The sequence below is a fragment of the Lycium ferocissimum genome, chromosome 1 (genome assembly GCF_029784015.1).
Source record: "Lycium ferocissimum isolate CSIRO_LF1 chromosome 1, AGI_CSIRO_Lferr_CH_V1, whole genome shotgun sequence".
NCBI classification, from domain to species: domain Eukaryota; kingdom Viridiplantae; phylum Streptophyta; class Magnoliopsida; order Solanales; family Solanaceae; genus Lycium; species Lycium ferocissimum.
In genome coordinates this window covers 71,461,562-71,486,959 of record NC_081342.1, presented here as the reverse complement: position 1 = coordinate 71,486,959, position 25,398 = coordinate 71,461,562, and the positions used below count along the sequence as shown (strand labels likewise).

General features: G+C 33.0%; 2 protein-coding genes across 4 annotated transcripts; both read left to right on the top strand.

The window, feature by feature from the left end:
* The first annotated feature begins 7,926 nt into the window (after positions 1–7,926).
* LOC132059545 (AT-hook motif nuclear-localized protein 1-like) lies at positions 7,927–14,335 on the top strand. 2 transcript variants are annotated; one of them, XM_059452175.1, is made up of 5 exons: positions 7,927–8,610; positions 10,230–10,297; positions 10,933–11,064; positions 12,622–12,783; positions 13,922–14,335. In XM_059452175.1, exons 1-5 carry the CDS (start codon positions 8,241–8,243, stop codon positions 14,159–14,161), a joined length of 972 nt encoding a protein of 323 aa, XP_059308158.1. In that variant the 5' UTR covers positions 7,927–8,240; the 3' UTR covers positions 14,162–14,335. The 2 variants fall into 2 exon arrangements, with proteins under 2 accessions (XP_059308158.1, XP_059308165.1); XM_059452182.1 differs by lacking the exon at positions 7,927–8,610 and adding an exon at positions 8,935–8,996 and having other exon boundaries at positions 13,922–14,334.
* A 2,132-nt stretch (positions 14,336–16,467) lies between these two features.
* LOC132059533 (uncharacterized) lies at positions 16,468–22,192 on the top strand. Of its 2 annotated transcripts, none has more exons than XM_059452158.1 (8): positions 16,468–16,634; positions 20,307–20,434; positions 20,536–20,592; positions 20,727–20,819; positions 21,045–21,123; positions 21,260–21,384; positions 21,661–21,804; positions 21,887–22,192. In XM_059452158.1, the coding sequence occupies exons 2-8, from the start codon at positions 20,309–20,311 to the stop codon at positions 22,127–22,129; spliced, it is 867 nt and encodes a 288-aa protein (XP_059308141.1). In that variant the 5' UTR covers positions 16,468–16,634; positions 20,307–20,308; the 3' UTR covers positions 22,130–22,192. The 2 variants fall into 2 exon arrangements, with proteins under 2 accessions (XP_059308141.1, XP_059308148.1); XM_059452165.1 differs by lacking the exon at positions 16,468–16,634 and adding an exon at positions 16,659–16,678.
* The last annotated feature ends 3,206 nt before the right edge of the window (positions 22,193–25,398 follow it).

Sequence of the window (25,398 nt, the reverse complement as noted above, 5' to 3'; positions counted from 1 at the left end):
ATATCAACCGGGTTTTGGGGTATTTAAAGGAAGACAAAAAATTTTGGGAGACCATACACACTCATTATCCAGATTAGCTCATACCAGTGTGCATTCGCGATTGGATTAGATCGGAGCAACGCAATCAAAACTTAGAAGCGGTGGAAGGCGAAGAGGAAGAGATTGAAGATTTGATAGTAAGTGGAGTGGACCAAATGGACTTTGATGATATCTCCATGACCGAATATAATATGGCGGATATTAGCCAAATGATTGACACTTTTTTATTTTATTATTCTACTATTTCTTTGCAAATAACTCATGTATTATTTGCAAGTTAAAAAAAACTACAAATTGCAAATAAATGTTATCTATGAATGAATAAAATATATGGTTCATTGAGCTTTCTTCTATTTACTTGTGTTTATAACTATATATAGTATACATATAACTTAAACATATATATATATATATATATATATATATATATATATATATATATATATCTTATATAACCTGAAAGTATATTGATATTATAAGTATATTCTTAGTATATTTTAGGTATATGTAGTATAGCTTAAGCATATAACTTTATATATATATATATATATATATATATATATACACACACATATATGTCGTTAGTTAGTAAATATATAAACTTTATGAACTTATATAACATATATAAATATACCACAATATACTGATAAATACTATACTATATATACTATACAAAAAACAAAACAAAAAAAGGTTTTTTTTTTTTTTAATGTTTTGGACCGGCCGATTCCGGTTTTCATGTTTGGAACTGGTAAACCGGAAATCGGCCGGTTTTATAACAGGTTACCGATCCGATCCCGGTTGAACCAGTTAACAGGCTTAGTACTTGGTATATAACTTGGACTATGGTTTCATTGGCAATGGTTATCATGGACTACCAACTCAAACGGTTAGACCCGTTCATGTTGTTAAAAGTTACTATGTTACATCTCTGCAAATATCGTAAACCGAGTATTTCTTGTCAAAAAAATTCTAAAGAAAGACAATAGTGTCGGTGAAATATCCATTATTGAGACGGGTGGAAGCGGTGGCATGCGAGGTGGCGGGCGGCTCCTTCCAATGAAAGTAACGAGAGAAGGTTGAAATCGATCTTCAAGGATCTTTTAGCGACTTAATTGGTAACCATGATACCATTCGACTAAATTGCTCTTTTTTAATATTTATTTCTATTCCTAATATAGATGACACAACAATATTGCAACATTATAATATTTCATTTCATGATTTCGGTGGGATACACCGATTATGTTGTTATTTGTTGTTTTTGTGAGCAACTACCACGGAAGAAGTTGAAAGAAATGTCTTACGTATTACTTTTTAATTTACGATAGAAACATTTCTTTTGAATGGGGTATGGTCTTTTCTAAAATATGTTTGAAGTGGTAAAAAGAATTGCTATTTGACAAAAGAGTTACTAAGAATTTTAAAATTAAAATAAGATAGGAGACTAGAACTTACTCTCGTGCTTTAAGAGGAAGATGGACTTCAATAAACAACGACACTATAGAAGGAGAGAAAGATAACAAGAAAAGGGAAGAAGAAACACGGGAACAAGAAAGCTCTTCCAAAAGCGGATTTAGAGGAGAGGTCTCGGAATGACAAAAATATCGGCGACTTTAACGCATATAAAGCGGCCAGAATCTTGCGGGAAATATAATTTCCTTTTTAGTATGATATTCTACTATCTTTATTTGTAACTATAAATAGCAGCATGCTCCTTTTCTATATTTCAAATATATTACTACTAATTAATTATTGGACTCAATATATAGTTATTTGTCTAAAGCCTAAGCAATAAACGGTAAAGGATGGAGAAATTAATGGATAAGACTAAACAAATACCCAAAAGAGCATTACTAGCGTCCCAAAAATACTTTAAGAATATTACATCCCAAAATCATTAATTGTACAATTACAAATATAATTTTAAATGAGAATCAATAGAAATATCTTAGTAATTATGTCATTATTGAAAGTAAAAATAATTATTGAGCATGTTGTGTGTAATATTAGTTCTTAGAGACTATATGCCATAGTTAAGAATACCCACAATTTAAAAAATAATTCGTAAGTTATTTAAAATTCTTATACGAGAAACCCTTTGGTTGTTTATCGACATCTTAGAAATCAATTGGTTACTTTCTTTATCATTTCTTTTATCGTTTTTTCAGATATTAAAAAATTTATATTAGATAAATAATTATGCATAATGCAGAGACATTAGGCACATATACACATATTCATTTTTAACGTTATTTTGTACCAAAGTTTATTTCATTTGATCGATTTCGGATTTTTATGAAAAGTTCTTCTTGATCTATACATTAGTAAGTCACTTTTCTCATTATAATTAATTTTAGTTGTCCTATGATGATTAAATTGAGTCTATAATTAAATAAGGAAGAGTAGAATGACTTACTTATATCTTTAAAACCGCGCGAAGTGCGAATAATTTCTCTAGTTTATTAATAATTGAGTGAGCAAAAGTGTATCTTTCTTTTTCTTTTAATAAAAGGGAGGATGTAAATAAATCATTTTTTTGCGCGGTTTGCCCTTCTTTTGGGGTGGTCTTTAAATTTTGCCTCAAATTTGTGATTTTTAAATTTTTGTCCCTCATATGTTGCAACCCAGTGTTTTAAGTTGTGCGCAGCCCTATGGAAGGTGGGCGAATACGTGAAGTTCTCAGTTCGAACCCCGCTCACATAAAATAAAAAAATAATTTCGCAAGATTTGGGAGTGTATGCCGGGATCCGGCATACAATCTTTAAGGAAAAGCTAAAGTTATGCCGGATCCTCAAGATAACTAATCACCCATAGGCATAATTTTTTCCTAAGACATAGTTTAGTTATGGCCTTATGGGCGAGGAATTTTAGTTAAGGCATAATAAAATTATGCCCCGTAGGACAAGAACCTTCGCCCAAGGGCGTAGACTTTCCTTATAAGGCAAAGTTTAAGTTATGCGCTTAAGAAAAGTTCCGCCTTATTGGCATACTTAGTTATGTCTTTTTGGGGCATATCTTTTAGTTAAGGCATAACTAAAAGTTTACGTTGAAAAGTAAAAAAAAAAAAAAAAAAAAATATATATATATATATATATATATATATATATATATATATATATATATATAAGGCAAAGTACGCTTCTCCCAGACTTTAAAGCTATAACTAAAAGTATTTTTCCTCCGCAGCACTTATACAACTTATAGTTAACTAAAACAAAAGTCGAGTGGGCATAGCAAAATTTAAACTTTGCCTTATAAGGCAAACTTTTAGTTATCCTAAGCGAAACTTACGCCTCGTAGAATACTTTTAGTTATGTTTTATGGGACACACTTTTAGTTAAGGCATTCTTATAAGTTTACCTTGAAAAGTTAAAAAAAAAAATATATATATATATATGCTTAGAGGCAAAGTTCCTCCTACGGCCGGATTTTTAGTTATAGTTTTTAACTAAAAGTCTCAATGTGGGGAACATACTTTTAATGGGCAAACTTTTTTGCCGGACTCGGCATAAACTTGTGAAGGAATTATCAAAGTTATCATGGGACCGACATACTTACGCCAAGTACGCAAGGCGTAAGTATGCGGTGTCCGCATAACTTTGATAATTCCTTCTGGTGTATCTTCGGGGTAGGGCGTAGCGAATTTTAAACTGTTTGCTCTTGCGAATTTTTTTAAAATTTTGTATGTGGGTTCGAACCCAACCTATGAAGTTTTAATGAAGAGACGAAATTTAAAGATTTAATATGATGGACAAAATTTAAAGACCACCCCAAAAGAAGGGCAATTCGCATAAATCGATAGCTTACATAATATTAATCCACTCATCACTGCAGACATAATATTAATTGTTTTAATCATTTTCGAATTAGGAATTGTTATTATCGAAAGGCTCTAATAATAATTTCATAAGCATTAAATTATTTTCCCCCAAGTACGGGCTTTATTGTTGGTCAACTTCAGTGGTCCCACAAAAGCCCAATTTTCTCCCTTATAATAAATAGGGAGCATCAATTATCAACCGAGTTGATTTTTTTATTAAATTTAAAATCAGATATTTACTTTAATAATATTGCTATCTTTGGGTAAAAGTAATATTATCAAGTAATCATGATGACCACATGCTGATTCCTTTTTCTTAAATTTATGAAAAAGGTATGATTTGTATTAACTAATTCAGCTATTTAATCTATTAATTAAGCAATATTTAAAGGTTACAGTTTATCAAAATTGCTAAAATTATTGTACTTTAGTGCTTGCTTTTATTACAAGGAAAGAGATTTATAATTTCCAGTATTGTACTATTTTTCTCTTGGTGATAAAAGTCAAGCCTGAATTGTTAATGTAATTTTGCAATAAATATATAAAGAAATTTTTGGTACATTAGGACTATTAATCACTCAGGGGTTGTTTGGTACGCAAGTTAAGGTGGGATATTCCAGAATTAAATTTGGGATTAAAGTTACACTATGTTTAAAATCTCTCTGGTTAAATGTGTGGGAAAATGTCTGGAATAACTTGCTGAGAGGCACGTGGAGATGGAAAAAGTCTTAAAAATAAGTCTTACCTGCCACAATAAGTTTATAGTAGTGTTATTTGACGGAGATTAACTTTTGATAAACTTAAAGGAACAAAACTGCTCAGTGCAAATTTAAGGAGCTATTTTGAACCTACCCACTAATATTAGGGATGATTTTTGTCACTTTCTCATAAAAGCGCCACTGAAGTTACAGCTTAATGTTTGCAATTTCATTCGGTTCCTTAACTATGTAACGACATTATGATTTAATTTTACTTAAAATCTCCTTTTAACTTTCACTCCTCTAATATTTAATAAAATAATAGCTTACTCAACTTAAAAAGTTAAAAGGAGAAACTGACAATAAAATAGAAATAATTTCTCACCCAGAAAAGAATAAAGCAAAAGTAAAGAAAATAGTTTCCCTTCCCCAGGCAGTCACTTTTTTTTTTTTTTTTGCCTAACACCCAAATTAAAGGAGAATAATGTATTACTACGTGCACTTTAGATAATCGTACACTAGTGATGTAATTAAATAAAGGAGGATTAGCATTAACTAGAAACGGAAAATAAGACCAGAAAAAAAAAAGTGAAGAGGTGGAAAATAAGATAAAATTCATTGACAAAAGAAAGAAAAACAAAAGGCAAATTATATTTTGTACCTTTATGGAGCTTTAAATTGGAGTTTTTTCTTTGAAATCTTACAAAAGAAGTAAGAAATAAAAAAAATGTGTTTGTTCAAAATTTCAATTCCCCCACCCCCCCCCCCCCCCCCCCCCCCGGAACCCAAAATTACTATTATATATAAGAGGGAATGTGAGGACTTTTGTAGTCCTCACAATAATTTTTCAAATTTTTAAAATCTTTTTCATTAATTACTTTTATGTCCTAATTTTATTTATTTAAGTCAATTTTTTTGTTTTTTGTTTTTAAAGTCTACTTTTCAAAAGCTATCCAGCCTGGCGACTTTTGTAGTCCTTACAATAATTTTCAAATTTTTTTAATTAATTACTTTTAGGTCCTAATCTTATTTATTTATGTCAATTTTTTTGTTTTTGTTTTTAAAGTCTACTTTTCAAAAGCTATCGAACCTCCTACCTCATTTTTCACGTTCTTTGATTTTCTGATTGGTGCTCGATATCGCATTCGAGCCCAATTAATCCAAGATAATTCGCATCGCATCGCGCCTATTCGGTGGAGGCTTCCTCCAAAGATTTTTTTTCCATATCCATGTTGAACCCCTAATCCCTAATTAAGAGAGAGCGGCTCCATCCGTAACGCACAAGTTAAATTATGTATTTGTCTTAAAAGTTCATTAACTATGTATAGATTATTTATTTAGAACTAAATAACTTTAAAATTAGGATACATAAGTTATAATGTCAAATTAAGTTTCAAATTTGATTTGAATTAAATAATTTCATCAAAATGGAAGTTAAAATATTAAAGGAGTGGAATGAAAATTTTGCTTTTTTATATAACTACTGCTTGTGGACTACAATGGGTATATGGTTGTTGTTGTTGTTGTTGTACACTTGTATTAACACAAATTATATTTCTTTAGTTAAAATATCTGCTTTTATATCTTGAGTTTGGGTCCGGACTTAGCACGGGCCTCACATAACTAGTTAATCATATATTTTCACTCACAAAACACTTATAAATTTTCAATTTTTTTAAAAAAAGTAACAGTCTAAATTTGTTTAGACTTCTGGCATAATTGCTTTTCTAAAAAGTTATGTTTGTACAACAATTTTTTGAAAAAAAATTGTCACTGAGAATCCTCTTTTACTTTTTTTTTTCTTTTTCTTTCCTTCACTATTCACAAGTCAAATCTTACCCTATATTTTTTTCTTTAAAAAGCGAAAAAATACTTTATATTTCTCTATTATTTTGGGTCTCTTATTTCATATTCGTACATCTTTGTCTTTATTCGCTTACTTAAATAATAAAGTAACAATGCATGGGATTAATATTTTATTTTCTTGATATAGAATACAAAATGTTAGGGGTATTGTACTTTATTATTTTTCTCCCCTTTCTCTTTCTTTTCTTTTAAATTTTTATTTTTTCTAAAAACGAGAGAAAGTCATGGTTGTCTTCATGCCTTGGCAGCCTAATTTCACTTTTCCCAACTACTTCCCCCGTCCCAAAAATATTTTCTGACTTTCTTTATGAGTTTATTCTAGAAAAATTGACACATTTTTACTCCTTCCGTCTCATATTATTTGGTCACTTTTTTTTTGCATGTTCTTTAAAAAAATCATAGATAAAAAAAATATATTGATTACTTTAGCTCCATCTCTCTCCAATAAATATATTTAATCAATATTGATCATTTTTAAGAACATTTAATACTAAAAGTAAGATGAGAAAGATTTAATTAATTGTTAGGTGGTTTTATAAATGAACAAGTAATTTGAGACATATATTTTTAGTAATGTGGCAAAGTAATATGAGACGGAGGGAGTATATTTAGAAATAATTTAATTTGTGAAATGATTTATAACCACATAAATATCTAATACTTATCTTAGTTCGCACATTTTAAAAGTCTTGCACTATTTATCAAAATCTGTGCCAAATTAAATTAAGATAATGTTTTTGAGACGGAGAGAATAAAATTATTTTATTTTTTGTTTTAAAATTTTCAAAATTTTCTTTTTCATCGGACTCCAAATATTTTCTTAACAACAATACATAATTTCCCTACTTTCCATAATTAATTAATTAATGACCCAAATATTTAATAATTTCTTTTTCTGTCATTATTAGTATTGTTTCCTTCAATTACGTTAAGGACAAACTGAGGAAATTTAGGAAACCCAAATAAATTACCCTTTTGCCTTTTAACTCCACAAAAAACGTCATTTTTCACATTTTCTCATCACTTCTTTTTAAGCTAAAAATTCAATCTTTTTCCCTTTAATCTCACTCTTTATTTCTAAAAAAAAGCTAAATTCATCTTTTTTTTTTTTTCTCTTTTAATCCTCTTATATATTTCTATTTAGCTAGTCAGATTTCAAAAATATTTAAGTTTCATTTTTTTTTCCTTTGGTTATTTTGATTCTTGGTTCTAGTTTTTCTTAGTCTGTTTTTAGCCCCAATTTTTTTTGCCTAATTCTGTTGTGATTAAAGAAAAAAAAATACGGGTTTATCGTAAAAAATGAAACTTTGAGTTATTTTGTTAGTATTTTCATTTTTTTTTGAAGACTTTTGAGTTATTTTTGCAGTTTTTACTATAAGAAAATCATGGGTTTTTTGAGTAAAATCTGAAAGTAATATTTTGTTATTATTTTTTTTTTTTTGAAGATTTTTGGAGTGTTTTTTTTTTTTTTTTGGCTGTTTTCACTATAGGAAAATGTTGGATTTTTAAGTAACAAGGAGGAAAAAATATTTTTTTGTTAATTTTCTAATATTTTCGAAGATTCTTGGAGTTATTTGTGCTGTTTTCACTTTAGGAAAATGATGGGTTTTTGAGTAAAACGTGAAAGAATTTTTTTCTTAGTATTTTCTTGGGTTTTTTTTTTTTTTTTTTTTTTTTAAATGTTCTTGGAGGTATTTTTGCTGTTTTCACTTAGCAAAATGATGGGTTTTTGAGTAAAAGGTTAAAACAAAATCTTTTTTACTTTGAGTGATTCTCTTGGTGATTTTTTTTTTTTTTTTTTTTTTTTTAAAGTTATGGAGGGAAGAGAAAATATGAGTAGTATGAGTGGAGTAACAGTAGTGGGATCAGATGCACCATCAGATTACCATGTAGCCCCTAGGACTACAAACATTGAATCAAATCCCACACCTCATATAATGAGAGTTGTTTCACCTCCAAGTGGTGTTGGTGGTGCAGCAATGGTGGATATAGTGAAGAAGAAAAGGGGTAGACCAAGAAAGTATGGACCAGATGGGGCACTTTCACCTAAGCCGATATCGTCGGCGGGCCCCCCATCCTTGGTAGGCCCGGTGATTGATTTCTCGGCGGAGAAACGGGGGAAAATCAGGCCGGTTGGGTTGGTTAGTAAACCTCATATGCCTAAGTTGGATGTTGAAACTTCAGGTAAAAGATTTGAACTTTTTTACTGTTTAGTCACTGTTTTTTATAAGCTCCCGTTATGTGTGGGGTCCAGTGAGGTGAGTGAGGTGAAGGGTCGGACCACGTTGAGTCTATTATATGTAGTCTTAGCCTTCTTTCATGCAAGTAGACTTGTATGTAGCAACGTATTGACACATGTCATAATGTGTGTAAAAAATCACTAAAATTTCAACAGATATTAAATTTTGAACTCATAATTTCATATGTATACAACAACAACAACCCAGTGAAATCCCACAACGTGAGGTCTGGGGACAAAGCTCATATATATATATGTATAATGGGGAAAATTTGGGCGTGTTGGTTAGTTAGTAAGCTTCATATGCCTAAGTTGGATGTTGAAAATTCAGGTAAAAGATTTAATTTTTTTTAACTGTTTAGTTAGTGGTGGATTAATATGTCGGTGGACAAAGCTCCCGTTATGTGCAGGTGAAGGGATGGACCCACATTAAGTCTATTGCATGTAGTTTTAGCCTGTATTCATGCAAGTAGACAAATGCGTATGTAGCATATAGTCAATGGGTTCAATTGAATGCGACCTTTCGATGTAGGTCATATTTATATGTGTGTGTGTGTGTGTGTAAAAATCACTAATATTTCACAAATATTAAATTTTGAACTCATAATTCAATATGTATAATGGACGTTGAAAATTCAGATAAAGTTCGTTCGACATTTTTTTACTGTTAGTTATTAGTGGTGGATGTAGCTGTTTGCTTGTGAGTGCGAATAGTCTTGAACTATATAAAAAGGACAAAAAAAGTTAAGGTGTTTAGTTAGTTCAGTGCACTAAGCACCAGTTATGCGTGGGGTTTATTGAACGGTCGGACCACATTGAGTCTATTATACACAACCTTATCCTGCATTTATGCAAGTTAAGCCGTGTGTAGTATTATGCTAGCATATAATCAATGGGTTCAATTGAACCTAGCATTTCGATAAGGATGTTGTAGATATCTATATGTAACAATGAAGTCACTTAAAATTTCAACAAATATTATATATTGAATTTCACAAAATAGTTGGTTCCCTTGTTTTTTTTTCCCCCCCTTTAATTTACTCATCAATGGATTTTTCAGCCACTACTTCTATATTTTTTCTCGTCGTGGCGAGTTGCCTTGTTTCTTTATTTCCTATTTTCCTGGAGGGTTGAAAAATATTCTAAATATCAATGAGCATTAGAGTTACAAGTGCGAAAGCGTTTTGGAGGTGATTAATATGGGCTTTTTACACGTATGGCCGCTCGGTTAAAAATAATTACAGTTGCTAGTCAATATACAAAACATATACACTAATTATGATATGTATACTTTTTGTATATTACAAGTAATATGCAAAATTATACATTTGTTGGCTATTATTTTGGTAGACGGCTAGTCGGCTACAAAGTGTAAAACCCCCAATTAATATCAAGTGATCTTTTTTCCTTTTATTGTTTGGGTTGGGTGGGTGGGTGTGGCGATATTTTCTTATGTACCTGAATGTTCTTGTCCAATTTCGGCCCATGTGAATGTGACATATGTTTTCAGATGAATACTGGTCTTCATGTGAAAGTATTAATGTTTTGAGCTTTTTTTCTGTAGGTGAATGGGTCTCATGCTCTGTTGGTGCTAATTTTACACCCCATATAATCACCGTTAATACTGGAGAGGTAAAAAAATGTTAGTCAAAGCTGGTACATATGTGAATTTTATGGGAATTTTCTTAGTTTGGTGCTTGGCGTAACATTTCTTGATTATCATAAAAATATTCCTTCTCTCTTTTAGTATATATACGTTGTGAATTTCTTTGTTTCGTCTTAAAAAAGGAAAACAAAAGTAGTAAAGTTGATATGCAATTCATCTCCAATCTATTTTACATGCCAGTACATCTAAAGATCTTAATAATTAATTAGTCATTTTTCATGAATTCTTCCCATAAGCAAGGTCTCGTGGCGAGTGACATCCATATACATGCATGTTTTAGGGACTATTATATACTCCCTTTGTCCTAATTTATGTGACACTTTTCATGTCTCGAGAGTCAATTTGACCAAGCTTTGAAGCTAAATTTTATTAGATCAATTTAATCTTTTCAAATTAAAATTTAAATATTCAAAAGCTATACGAAAGATACTATAAGTTGCAATTTTTCTCATGTTAATATGATGAAAAGATACATTTGTAAATGTTGGTCAAAGTTCACACAGTATGAATCTCGAAAGGCGAAAAGTGCCACTTAAATTAGGATAGAGGGAGTTTTGAACTTCATTGAGATGGCTGAATGTTATTTTGGTTTTCCTTTTAGGATGTCACGATGAAGATTATTTCATTCTCTCAACAAGGGCCTCGAGCAATATGCATTCTCTCAGCAAACGGTGTAATTTCAAGCGTTACGCTACGTCAACCTGACTCTTCTGGTGGCACATTGACATATGAGGTGCTGCAACTAATTATTCTCTTATTGTGGTTAATCTTATGATTTGTACTGTTTGGTGTCATCTTTACCTATGTGCTTAATATGTGTTCTTTTAGATCAGTTTAACATTAACTTGTTTGTCATAAATATTTACAGACATATATCTAGAACACATTTATATTTGAACAACACTCTATTTATTTATGCACATGCAATTGTTTCCCATTCGTAAAAAGGCTATTGTGGTCATCATGCTCAAGTTTATATGTTCAGAAAGAATTAGAAGCAATTGGTGAAAATTGATCACAAATGCCGCTTTGAGTGTTTTTACAAAACTACCACTCTGTGCCAGAAATGACAGAGTTGCTTAGGTATTCGAAACGTTGAAAGTAATAGTATAAGATATCCTAGTCCAACGTATGAATGGTGATAGATCGAATGAGTGTTTTCTGATACATATAATCTTATTAGAATTGCGATTACATGGCTAGCCAGAAATGACAGAGTTGCTTAGGTATTCGAAACGTTGAAAGTAATAGTATGAGATATCCTAGTCCAATGTATGAATGGTGATAGATCGAATGAGTGTTTTCTGATACATATAATCTTATTAGAATTGCGATTACATGGCTAACTGGCACTTGAAGAAGGCATGTAATGATCTACTAATGTCATCTCCATTCTTGCCAATTAAGGTCTTCTAAAATTATGTCAGCTTTCTTAAAATAGCAGAGTTTACTTCTTGGATGTCACAATTATGAAATTGATGTCGGACCCACTTTTTACGTTTTCATCAAAAACCATTTATGCACGTTCACATCTTTTAGTTAAACAAAGACTAAGGCCCCGTTTGTCCATAGATGCCAAAAAAAAATTCACTTTTTTTTTTTTTTTTTGGAATTTTGGAGTTGGAGTTGTGTTTGGCCATAGTTTTTGAAATTGTAGTTTTTGGTGAAATGTAGTTGTAAAAAAGTGAAAGAAGTGAAATTTTTTTGAAAAACAAGTTTTTTGAGTTTTTGGTATTCCGGAATACAACTTCAAGTTGTATTCGGAATTTTCATGGCCAAACGCTGATTCCGGAAAAAAGTGAAAAAAATTTCCGAAATAAAGTGAATAATTTTTATGGCCAAATGGAGGCTAAATTCTGGCCTTCTCCTCTTTAACGGTTTAAAAGTGAAAGATTTTCACTAATTATCTTCATATTTATGAAAATCCTGCATTATCAACATAATGGTGCCAAGTCAAATTAGATCATTAAATTTCAGATATTGTAAAATTTATCTTCTGTTGTATGGGGTTAAGTCTACTTCTAGATAGACGAAAGTAAGCATACAAGTCTATCAAAAGGGAAACATCATCCGTTGACTATGATTATATAGAACCTCTATCTACTCGACATTGAGGGGTCGTTTAGTTCGTCAACAAAATTATGCTGGGATTATAATGGAAGGATTGTAATACTAGAATTAAACCTTTCTTCCTGTTTGGAAATTGTCGAGTTGATGAAAGGCATGTTTTTTCCGCATGTTTATCTGGTTGACACTTGTCCATGACCTACCTCTTCCATTGTTCATGTAGGGCCGGTTTGAGATACTGTCACTGACCGGATCATTTATGCCATCCGAGACGGGAGGAATGAGAAACAGATCTGGCGGAATGAGCGTTTCTCTAGCAAGCCCTGATGGACGTGTTGTTGGAGGTGGAGTTGCCGGTCTACTAGTTGCTGCCGGTCCTGTGCAGGTATTGTTTCTCCTATGATGTTTGTTTGCATATTTGGCTATATTTTTTAAGTTACATGCATTGATTTCACACGTTTAGTGTAGTCTGATCAGTTGCAACACGTTATCTACTCTCTTTTTAAGTTATCAACGTAAATCTATGGAATAGTTGTTTTCTAAAGAGAGTGAGTTCAAATTTTACCCCTCTGCTATACAACTTACCGTCCGTTATATTTCGGGGGTCATTCGTATATTCGCCGTTAGCAAATCGTATCGTATTTGCCCTTGATCTTGCCGGACTTCCATCATAGACTTAACTGATTCCACGTATCAAAAGACTTCAATAGATTTACCCTTCTACTTTTGACTAGCTATGGTTTGAAATTACCCTTCGTTATACTTTGAGGTTGTAGCTCCGTTAAGGTCAAAACCAGATACAAGACAATTTGCTAACAGTAAGGATATGAATGATATGAAAGTAAAACAAATGGAAAAATTAAGATAATTTGTACAGTAGAGGTATATTTTAGTAAACAAAAAGTTAACACTCTTTTGAAAAATATGAAATGGTAATCTCGTGACGTTCTGGCCAAATTTTAAAATGTAGTAGCAAAAAAAAAAAAAAGAAAAAAAAAGAGGGATGAATCTTGACTTTTTTTCCCAAAATATTTTGACACGTGGAATCTAACGAGTCCGTACTTGAGCTCTCTTAAAGTGAATGAAAGGCAAATTCAAGACAATTTGCTAACGGCGAGAGTATGAATGGTTCCAAAGTGTAATAGGGTGTAAAATTAAGGTATTCCATATGGTAGAGGGGTAAATTTGGACCATTTTTCGAACAAGTATGAAGTAATTTCCTCGTGACACTCCGACCAAATTAGTACAAAGAATAACTAGATCTTCAAGTAACTAGTTTCTTCTTTTTTGGGAAAATTATGTGATATAACTTAAACCCACTAATTATGCATTTTAGCAGTACTTGTAAATTATTACAAAAAAACAGCTGGATTTTTCATTTTATAGCAGATTTTTACTCTGCATGTGTACTATTGCTATTGTTATGTTTTGAAAACTCAATAATATTGCCATAATTTGTTATTAGGAGCATAAATAGTGCTATTTATGAAAATTCGCTTTTTTCTTTTGTTACTACGAATCAGATTGTTGTGGGAAGCTTCCTTGCTGGAAATCAACATGAGCAAAAGACTAAGAAAAACAAACTGGAGCCTATAGCAGCTGCTGTTGTTCCTTTATCTAGTACAGATATTGAAGGACCTTACAATAATCACTCTTCTGCAAAACCAACTATGCCCGCTTCCTCGATTAACTGGTCATCGTCGGTGGCACCCGACTCGAGAAATAAGCCGGCTGACATCAACGTAACGCTGCCTGCGTCGTAGGGTAAATCTTTCGGGTTTTGGTATTCGATCCTTAATTCTCACATCCATTTGTTGTTAACTTGTTTGTCAGCCTCGTGTGCGGGGCGTGTCATTTTCCAGTTGAGGTCTGTGTAGTAATTCGAACTAGTATTCGTCGTAGTTTTATTTTTCTTTCTATTCGATCGTTCCTTGTAGGATTTAATTTAGATGTATAATTGGTCTCAGAAATGAATTTCATCTTAGTTAAGGCTTCATCCTGCACTTCATGGAATGTGGGTGAACTCTATTATAGTTGCCTGCATGGGAAGTAGTTCGTCTTTATTTTTTCCGGTATCTGAAGTTAATTCAGATTCGTATCGTGTAGGTTCATTAAAGGAGTAAAGCTTTTTATGTTAAAAATTTCTCTATTTCCAAGGTTCGAACTCAAATTTGAGACATTTGGTCGAAGGTGGAAATATTTGGCTTTAGAAAGAAATAAAACAACCTCAAGATGGCCGGTCAATAAATCTGGACGTGGCTTTCATGGATTAAATTACGCTTATTAATTCTATATACCCGACTTAAAAAAAAATTGAGTTTAACTTAATATACGTTGATGGTCTAACATATATATATATGTGTTCACAATCATGTCATCTTTCCTTGGATAATAAATGATCATAGGTCGACCATCCCACAGTCAAACGTGGTATAATAACCTATGATCTTCCTAAAACAATGTGACCCTTAAGTCCATTAAACTTTTCCATGGTTAGCCCAATAATCATTTTTCATGTGAAATAGGCACTGGAGTTCACAATACTTTTTTTAAAACTCGTTAAAACGATTATTACTTTGCTGAAAACGATACAATAATTTGTAGATCATTTCATAAATGGTACTTCAACATTTACCGATAGCCAATTGATTCTCAACCCGAGTTTAAAAAAAAAAGGTTTAAATTGCTATCATTCAATAGAAGTCGCAAGATGGCCAACAATGCAATTTATATGTGTACGATTCTATAAGATATTACCAAACATCACATAATGTTGAAAACTTGCATGGGAAAGTTTGTCCGCTCCAATAAACCCAAGCCAACATTTAAAACAATTTTAGCAAAGCTTAGAATTCATGAAATTAATCGAATTTTTTTAAAGGAAGGTGTATTTTAACTTACCTTGTCTATGCTCTTTAATATGGTCCAAAACACGTCACAAGTAATGACGACATCTCATCTGTTCATATAATCCTTCTTCCATGACATAGTAATTAACTATCAAGTATCGTCACGTAGGAGTATGTGCATTAGTAAAATCCAAAGAAATTGCATGGTTTTCCCTTACAAATAGGCTGGTCTTTAATTCTAGTCCTTAAAATGGACTGATCTTCAATTTTTACCCTTTAAAATCGAACTTATGTCTAGTGAGGCATAAGTTCCTTAAAGGCGCTGGTACAATTTGTAAATATTATGATGCATAAATATAAACTTATGTCTTGCAGAAAGGTTATTTAGCTTAAGGGGCAAGACAAGACCATCACAGAATAGGAACAGAAGTGCAAATGACCCATTTAATATCTTTTAATCATTATTAATAATACATGAAGGAAAAAAATGGTCAAATAAACATAGTAAACTAGTACTATCTCCGGATAAAAAAGAGAATCCATTTAGCCATTTACACACCGTTTAAGAAAATATTAATTCCTAGAAAAAATAGGTACTTTGACTAAACTATCCCTAATTAAATAGGTATTGAGATTTGATCACATAACACTTAGTAGCGACAAATATAAAAAAATAAGGTTAAATCTTTTTTGATTCGATAAATACTCTCTTTTTTACTCAAGAAAAAAATAAAAAAAAAGCTAAGTGGATACTCTTTTTGACTCGGAGGGAATACCAAATATCGTCACATTGATAGGAATATGTATATTAGCAAAATTTTAAAATATTAATATTAGCAAAATCCAAAAAGAATGTGGGTCCATTTTCTTGCACGGAATGTCCTTCAAAGGCACTAGTCTTTAATTTTTGGCCCTCAAATTGTTCGTTTTTAATTTTTGTCCTTCGCCTAAAAACTCATGGGTTCCGAGCTCGAACTCCTGCTCAGTCAATAATTAAAATGAAATTCGCAAGGCAGAATTTGAACCTTATAAGACAGAGTTTGGACAAGAGTCTGTCTTAAGGCCTAACTTTTGTCCGAATAGGTCTAAGTTTGTTACAAACCTCTGCCTTGCGATTTTTTTTTTTTTTTTTTTTAATCGAGCGAGTTCAACTCAAACCTCGGCGTATGACAGCCAAGGCGAAAAAATTAAAGACCAACAATTTGAGGGCCAAAAAGTGCCTTTGAACGACAATCGTGCAAATGACCCAAATATACAGGCCCAAATTCTTTGAATCTAATTGGGTAGCAAAACATATTAAAACCCCTATTTTTTGGACCCAAATTCATATTACACACTTCAAATTTTGCTCTTTTCTCCATCTTTTCAGGCAAACAAAATCGAACTTGCAAGTACCTCTAAAACACTGTAGATTTTTTTTTTTGACAGATAGTAAGTATACTTTGTTAAAAAAAAGTTGGTTATGTGAATGTAAACTGAAAATAGTTGTAATATATTATGTTGGGTTGCATATTTTTGTAAAAAAAAATCCCTTTTTTATGTTGTTTGATTTAAGGGAATGCTCAGTTTTAACTTCTTTTTTTTTCGCCTTTTTCAGAGTGATTTACTTGCACTTTTCTTGGAACTTTTTTTTTTTAAGCTATTGTCATTCTTCCGAAAGCTGAATATAACTTGTAAATTGTAATTTGTTGTTAAAGGAACATGTGTAAAAGGAGATGTGCAGATGTCCCGATAAAGAGGTGTGAGAGGTTGGCCATAGTGGGATTGAGGAGGGGTAGAGGTTGGCCTAAGAGGGATCGGTAAGAGGGATCGGGGTGAGGTGATTAGACAGGACATGATATAATTTTAGCTCAACGAGGACATGACACTTGATAGGAGGGTGTGGAGGTCGAGAATTAGGGTAGACGATTAGTAGATAGTCGGGCGTTTTTCTTTTCCATTCCCGGAGTATTAGTATTATACTTGTACTTTTGTATTCTTAAATTTCTATTGCTGCTTGTTGTTTCTTTAGCCTCGGTTATTGTATTATCTTGCTTTTGTTTATGATTGTTGCTACTCCGTTCTTTTTTATCTTTCTTTGAGACGGGGGTCAATGGAAACAACCTCTCTACATAGGGGTAAGGTCTGTGTACACCCTACCCTCCCGCACCTCACTGCGGGATTACACCGGGTTTGTTGTTATTGAAAGAATATGTGTATTCAAAATTTGGTGTAATGAAACTTTAGCTATAAGTCTCAATTTTAAACATCCTTTTAGAAGTGAGACTTTAGCTATTCCTGTAACTTCTCCATAAATATACTTCAGAGCTCGTTTGGTACGAGAGATATGGATAAATAATCTCGGGATTACATATGAGATGAGTTTATCTCACGTTTGGTTGGGATAAAATCACGGTATAATTAATCTCGGGATTAGTTATCTCGGCATTGTAGTGTTATTTTATCCCCGACCATGAAAGTTTTATAAGTGAATAACCAATCCGGGGTTTTGACAGAAAGGCAAGCGCCATCTCGCCAAAGGCTAGAGGCGTGGCTCGCCGCCTTTTAGGCCGCGCGGCGAGCTCACCTTAGGTTGGACCAAAATCCAGCGCGGACATTTTATATTCAACAGTATATATAAGGGATCCGCCCATACTTAAGGCGATTTTTTGGCGCCATCTGTCAAGGGGCGAGGCGACAGATATAAGTGGGTATTTAAAAAATAAAAAAAAAAATTAAAAGTTGAAGACTTATAGCCCGTTTACCTTGGATTGATTACGAGTCGCCATAAAAATGTTCGTTTTTCGAAGGTGTTTTTTTGGAAAAAGAAAATGGAAAGTGTTTGAAAGGATAATATACTTTTTAAAAACCATTTTGTAAAAATGCTTAAAATAAGCTCGAAAAAAATTAATTGGCTCGTTTGACTTTGCTTGTGTAGCTTATATGACTAAAGTCTTCCTTTCTTTCTTAAGTTGGTGTTTATAAACCGAAAATTGGGAGAGAGGAAGAACTTTTATAAAGTTCACACAAAAAAAAATAAGTTAGATTATCCAACTTATTTTTTTTGGCTTATAATTTATTTCCAGCTTATAAGCTGTTTTTTTTTTTAAGCCTTAAATGAAAACAACAGCTAGGGTTTTTTTGCCTCTCTTCTCCTTCAAGCTTTTCAGGTACGCTCTCTTTCTCCTTCTTCTTCTTCTTCTTCTTCACTTCTTCTTTCTTCCTCCTCTGTTTTCTTCTTCTGCTTCTTCTTCTGTTCTTCTTCTTTTTTTTTTTTTTCCGGCGACTTCTGCAATTTTGTTTTTCCTCCTTCTATTCTCTTCTTCTTTTTCTGCTCTGTTTTTTTCTTTTTCTATTTTCTCCTCTTTTTTTTTTTCTCAACTGCCAGTGAGGCAGTGACTGTATTTTCTCCTCTGTTTTTTCTGTTCAATAATTATTGAGTCATTGACTCATTCAAGTTCTAAACTTTTAGAATCTACTATCTACTTTTAATTTTTGAATTGAAATATTTGCTAATATGTTATTGCTAGTGAGATTTTGATTATTTATACTTGCAATTAAATATTTTAATTTTTTGGTTTTTATTGGCGCCGCACTTCAAAAAGGCGAGCGCCTCGCCGCTCGCCTCGCCTTAAGGTAAGGCGAGGCAGGCCCTTGTCACCTTTTGTCGCCACGCGCCGTCCAAAACACTGCCTGGGATAACTTGTTTCCAACCAAACGACCCCTAAAAGTGAAAGTTTTATAAATGAATATGTGCAACATGTGCAGCTTCTGGGGTTTTTGGGTAAAATGGTTTTGGGGATCAACGGGTTCTTTAGTTTTCTAGGGATTTTTGGAGATGAGTAACGTATTCTTAAAGTGATTTACTAACAATGCTACCCTTAGCTTAACAGGTGGTGCTGTTCGTTCGTGTCTTTGTTGTTAGTTTTAGTAACATTGTTATAGGTTGGACCAAAGCTATCCACTTTTGTAAGCTTAAGGGACGTTTTATATTCAGCAGTATATATAAGGGATCAAAATATTCCTATACCCATACTTAAGGGACTGTTCTGATTTTTTGCTGTCCAGTTATTTTATTTAATAATCTAATCTGTCCAAGTGATCATCAAAAACGATATGCACATGAAGACTTCCAAATGCAAAATTAAGTTGTTGATGAAATTCAAAATTTGGCATTAAGGAAAATTGTGTAAAGAATGTAATAGTTTCTCCTTAGATATAAGAATACAAAAATTAATATACTTAGGGCTCATTTAACAAATAGAGATAGAAGTTTCTGAAAAAAAAAAAAAAAAAAATTAAACAGAAATTCATCATATGATACGAGAATTCAGGAAATAGATAACTATATCTGTCTTCATTGATTGAAATACCTTGAAGGTTGAGATGATTGAGCGAAAGCTCATCTGCACCATAGTTCAAAATCTCGGAAGAAAAAAAAAAAAAAAAAAAAAAAACCTATGAAAGGTGTTTTCTAGAGTTGGAAAAGAAAATGGAAAGTAGAAGTTTTAAAGAATGATTGAAAGGATAATATATGTTGTTCCTTGCAAATTTTTTGTGTTTTCCTTCTCGTCGTGTAAAAATGAGGATTAGTTAATGTATTGATGTAAATGTGTCTTCTACGAATTGATGTAAACATGTACAGGAATTGGCAAGATTTGTTGGTATCGACGGTCTTTGTTGTACTTCGTGCTTGTGTAGCTTATATGTCAAAAGTCTTCCTTTCTTTCTTAAGTTGGTGTTACTTCAAGTATCGTCAACCAAATTGGGAGAGAGGAAGAACTTTAAATAAATCAATGTTTGAGTTCACACAAAAAAACATTTAGGTAGCTTGTCATAGGACTCTAACCTCCACCACTCTGTTTGAAATGGAGGAAGTAATTTGTTTTTTGAAACTTCATTATATTATATGAAGAGGAAAAAGGATAGTATGAACGTAAAATAGAAAATTTTACCATTATATTTGAGTTTTCAGCACTTGGGATGAAAGTCATAAACATGATATGATTTATTCTAATCCTTCTACCAATATTATGAACTGTTATAAGGAGTGATTTTGTATAATTTCATTCACTTACAGAGATGGTAGGGCTATCTGTTGGAGAAAAGAACTTTATTAAGGGTGGTATTGCTCAGGATCTGCGCAATGATGGTAGAAAACGGCTAACTTATCGACCTATATATGTCGAAACAGGTGTTATTCCTCAGGTAGTGCAATGAATGTTCTTTTATATAGATAAAACGTTTGTCGTTAAGTGTTTTTGTTGCTACAACTCAAGCTCAATATTGAATTTATTGCTTCTTACAAGGCAAATGGATCTGCAAGAGTCAAGTTGGGTGCAACTGATGTTATTGCCAGTGTCAAGGTACTATTACAGTCTGGACATTGAAACACGTGTTGTATTTCTAATTTTAGATTTGATGATGCTATCTTGATTTTTTCCTTAATAATCGTTAGCAATTTTGTCATGGAAGTTGTTTCATTTGAACTTTATTGCAGGCAGAACTTGGAAGACCAAGTGCATCTCATCCGGACCAAGGAAAGGTTTCGATTTTCGTAGAGTGCAGTCCCACCGCAGAGCCATCATTTGAGGTTGTCTACATGGATTCAGTTTACTTCCAAGTATTTTATCTGTTTCTTAGTTTTGTTAAATAATTTGATCCAAGCACCAACCTAAGTTCCCTCTTCATTTTCTATATATGGAAATAACCTTTCTTATTATTTCTAAACATAATGTCGTACTGTAAATCTCTTCTTATGACATACCTTTGCTAGTACTTTATCAGTTATCAGTTCCGATTGTGTTGATTCATGCAGGGCAGAGGAGGTGAGGAATTGTCTGCAGATCTCTCGACAGCACTTGAGCGGTGTCTTTTGGGCGGTAAAAGTGGAGCAGGTATTTACCTATGAGAAATCCACGCTTTTGTCTGCCAAATTAACGTTTCTGCTACTGGGTTTTCCAGCTATTGGTGTAAATGTTGCACTTATGCATCTCTCGAGTTGATAAGCTTGTGGTGTTTTTCATTTACCAGGGGCTGGAATCGATCCAGCGTCTCTCTCGATCAAAGAAGGAAAAGTATGCTGGGATCTGTATGTCGATTGCCTTGTCATTAGCTCTGACGGAAATCTACTGGACGCGCTAGGTGCTGCCATCAAGGTATATTCTAACAACGCTTCCTCAGCATGTACTAGCAAGAAAAAAGAGGGTGAATATTACTTGGTTTGACTGTTTTAGAGATGCTGTGATACATAGAATGCAACATGAAAGAGCATTATTTCCTATAATTTGACTAATCAAGAAGCTTTTGCAAGGAAAAATGGGACAGTTGAAAGAGAATATATTAAATGAGACATTTTAAGCAGCGATGCAGTTTCGCAGTGGGTGCATCTCTTGTTAGTGTCTTATTATCGCTATGACTTGATGTTCTTCCAGGCAGCACTGAGCAATACAGGTATTCCAAGAGTTCAGGTTCGTGAAGCTGCCTCATCCGATGAGCAGGCAGATGTGGATGTTAGTGATGAAGAGTTTCTGCAATTTGACACCAGTGGAGTACCTGTCATAGTTACTTTGACAGAGGTAACTCGATCCGTTTAATCTGAATCCATTTTATCCAGCTGTTACTTACACGCAACGTGGATGTTTTCCCTTCTATTTGTAGGTTGGGAGGCACTACATTGTCGATGCAAATTCAGAAGAGGAATCCCTAATGAGCTCAGCTGTTTCTATTTATGTTAATAGACAAGGAATAATATGTGGGTTGACCAAACGAGGAGGTGCAGGGTTAGACCCTAGCGTCATACTTGACATGATATCCGTTGCAAAACATGTAAGCGAGCAGCTAATAAACAAACTTGATTCCGAGATCGAAGCTGCTGAAAAAGCAAATGAAGAGGAAGCATGAAGGATTACCTATATATAGTAGTTCAACCTCACTAATATTTTTCTGCTAACTGCAAATAGACTTCTTGAATGTGAAACTAGGCCCGATAAATTCTTATAACACAAGGCTCAAACAGTGATGTTCTTGCAATTCCTATTTCTACAGTTGCATCTGAATCGTCTTTTAGCACCGGTGGTTGGATTCTTGATTCTTATCGAAGTTCTTTGTCTCCAAAGATAGTCTTATTTGCACTTAACAATGGCTCTGGTCAGCTCCTAAAGAATGCAACATTGAAGATCTCATAGAGGAAATTCAAAAGCTTGAATTAGTTGAAAAAGGTAACTTTATACTGTTAACTCTTGTGAATATCTTTATGTCTGTGAATTACTTAATGCTTTAAATGTTTAATTTTTTTCTTTCAGAATATCCAGATACTGTTTTCAGCATTGATTAGCTTGAACTCGGATGCTAGAACCAGTGTTGAACCAATCCTTACTTTATAGATTACTTTATAGCTTTGGATAGCTTTGGACTCCCATCCTTACTTTATAGCTTCTTGGGGACACTCAGACCATGTTGTTAGATTTTGTTTTGTTGCAAAGATGATACTTATGGTCTGTGTTATGGTTTGTGTTGCTTTAGGTGGATTATCATTCAAATTTTATTGATTCAATTTTTGCAAATCTTATCAGAGTTTCAATTTTATATGTGGTCTTACAAAAGCTTTAGCTGATAATAGTTTCCTGTACATTGAGTACTTCAATAATCAGCAAGGCACTTCTTCAATGTCTTCATGTTGGCTGCTTTTTACTTTTGAAGCATTACGTAGCCTGTAATGTTTGGAGCCTCAGTTTGGTGAGGAAACTGGTGCATGAATTGAATAGTTTCTTGTAGTCATCTGTTCTGTAATTAATTCAGTTTATGTCTATGGTTGAGAAAAATAATAATCTTATTAAAAACCGAAAAGATCAAAAAAACCGACTTAAGGAAAAACTGACTTAATTGATTTGATTTGATTCTTGTATTTGGAAAATCGACTTAAATGATTTGGTCATCTTTTAAGTACTAACTAACCCCAACAGGATCATGAACACCCCTAACATTTGTGAGCCATCATTGCCACCCCTCCCCTAACCCGTTATGTATGCATATGTTGAATATATGCAGTTCTGGACAATTTGTAACTGAAAGCTTAGTTAAATTTGTAAATTTAACCAATTTCTTACATTCGTCACTGCAATTTTCATTTGTAGCTGGGCTTTTTCACTTGAAATTTATTGGAATGTATTTTTGGTAATAAGTTACAAATTTTATATAAGTCATTTTTTAGGAAATCATTCTGAGTTTTAATACTTGTGGACTTTATTTCACTTGTAGTTTAGTTGACCTTAATCATTTTTAGATATAAATTATGGGTTGGGTCTTTTAGTGGTTGTTTAGAAATTCATCTGAAATTCTACTATGCCGGACACTTTTCACTGTAACTTCTGTATTCCTTTGTTTCTTTTGGTTGTTTGGTGTGATTGCTAGAGGCTTGATTGTGGATTTTCTCCGGTACTGGGTTTCTACCTCCACCTCTAACTTTAGTGGTGGAAATGGTGGCAATGATAGTAGAGGAAAAGAGAATTTTAACGGTGGAAGAACAAATAGAGGGAAGGGGTAAAATGGGTTAGGGGTGCTGAGGTGGCATGCCACGTGGCATCCACCTCATCAAATGTCAGTGTCACGTAGGATAGGATGTCCACCCTGGACAACTTTAATGGAGGAGGGGTATATTTGATCCAATAGTATAACGGCTGGGATATATTTGGACCCAAAGTATAATGAGGGGTATATTTAAACCTTTTCTCATAGTACAGGGGTATATTTGGCCCTTTTCCGTATTTAATTATAAATATACGAAAACATTAATTTAATTTGACAAAAGAAAAAATTATAAACATTACGCTTGAAATAATATTGCACTTATATAATATGGGCTAACCCATAACTAACCCACCCATTTATCACCCAACCCATATTTTACCCACATGAAATATGGATAAGTTTCATTTTTTGTTCAAACCATTTTCAACCTACCCAAATCCGACCAAAACCACCCATTTTCCACCTTAATTTGAACTTTGGGAAAGGTGTAAGCTTTATGACTTGGTTGATTGGTGAATTCCTTATTTCAAATGCTTGGATGCTTATAAACTGTGAAACTTAAGACTAACACAACACAGAGATGAGTATCGGAAGTACCAGCCCTCGTCGTTGCTATAGTTTAGAGTTGGTCAACGATCTTTGCGACACACGTGCTTCCGTACTCACTCTACACTTCTTCGCATCTTTTGTGTGCGAGGTTCGGACCGAGCACGAGTAGAGGTCGGGATTACGGTCGATCATTTTGGAGCATACTTTGGAGTCCAGGGTGAGCTAATGAGGGTCCCCATAGCGCCGGACTTCACGCTTATCTTTATTTCCTGTCTTTCTTCATTTCAGGTTTTCAGAGTTGTATTCTGGATAGTCGCTCTTATACTTATGACTTTCAGGTTTTGGGAGATGTATTGACTTAGACTACTTTATATCTTTATTATTATTAGACTTATTATGAGATTTGTTATGGTTGTTCTTTATTAATTCTGCAATTTGTTTATGTTTCGCGACTTAGTCACCATTTGGGGATTTTGGGTCGTGACACTTTTAAGCACTTTTGTAGTGTTTGGTAAGAATTAAAAAAAAAGTTCTAAGACAAAATAACAAAATTAAGCCTAAAGCCATAAGTTAGTTAGGATTCCTAACTTATGTCTTGTACTTATAAGCAATAAGTTATAAACCCATCCAAACAGACTTTAAGAAGGCAGGTTTACACTTTGTTTGGATGGTTCTTATGTATTGTTTTATAATGTATTGTATTATATTGTATTGTGTTGTATTCTATTTGTATTGTATTGTTTTGATGAATACAATGTTTGGCTAGATTGTATCGTTACATAATGTTAGACGTCAACAATTTGAAGGATAAAACTACAAGAAAAGCAGGGTACAATGTGTATAGCTATCATAAAAAGGTATGATAAAGGATATATATGATTATAAGATAATAAGTAAAGACAAAATGATAACAAAAAATAAGGTAACGACGCAATAACACCAAATCGGTGGTTACATAAAATGAAACTTTTTGTCGTTACGTAACGATGGATTTAATGATACGGTACAATAAAATTAAAGTAGCAATTAAAACAAACATTGTGTTTAAATTAACAGTACAATACAGTACAGTAGGTAACACCCATCCAAATAAG

Bases quoted from the DNA above. Each gene is read 5' to 3' on its own strand.
- LOC132059533 (XM_059452158.1), top strand. From the start codon at position 20,309: ATGGTAGGGCTATCTGTTGGAGAAAAGAACTTTATTAAGGGTGGTATT. The intron at 20,435-20,535 runs GTAGTGCAATGA...GCTTCTTACAAG, and splicing joins AAACAGGTGTTATTCCTCAG to GCAAATGGATCTGCAAGAGT. The intron at 20,820-21,044 runs GTTGTCTACATG...TGATTCATGCAG, and splicing joins CCGCAGAGCCATCATTTGAG to GGCAGAGGAGGTGAGGAATT.
- LOC132059545 (XM_059452175.1), top strand. From the start codon at position 8,241: ATGGAGGGAAGAGAAAATATGAGTAGTATGAGTGGAGTAACAGTAGTG. The intron at 8,611-10,229 runs GTAAAAGATTTG...TTTTTTCTGTAG, and splicing joins GTTGGATGTTGAAACTTCAG to GTGAATGGGTCTCATGCTCT. The intron at 11,065-12,621 runs GTGCTGCAACTA...TTGTTCATGTAG, and splicing joins GTGGCACATTGACATATGAG to GGCCGGTTTGAGATACTGTC.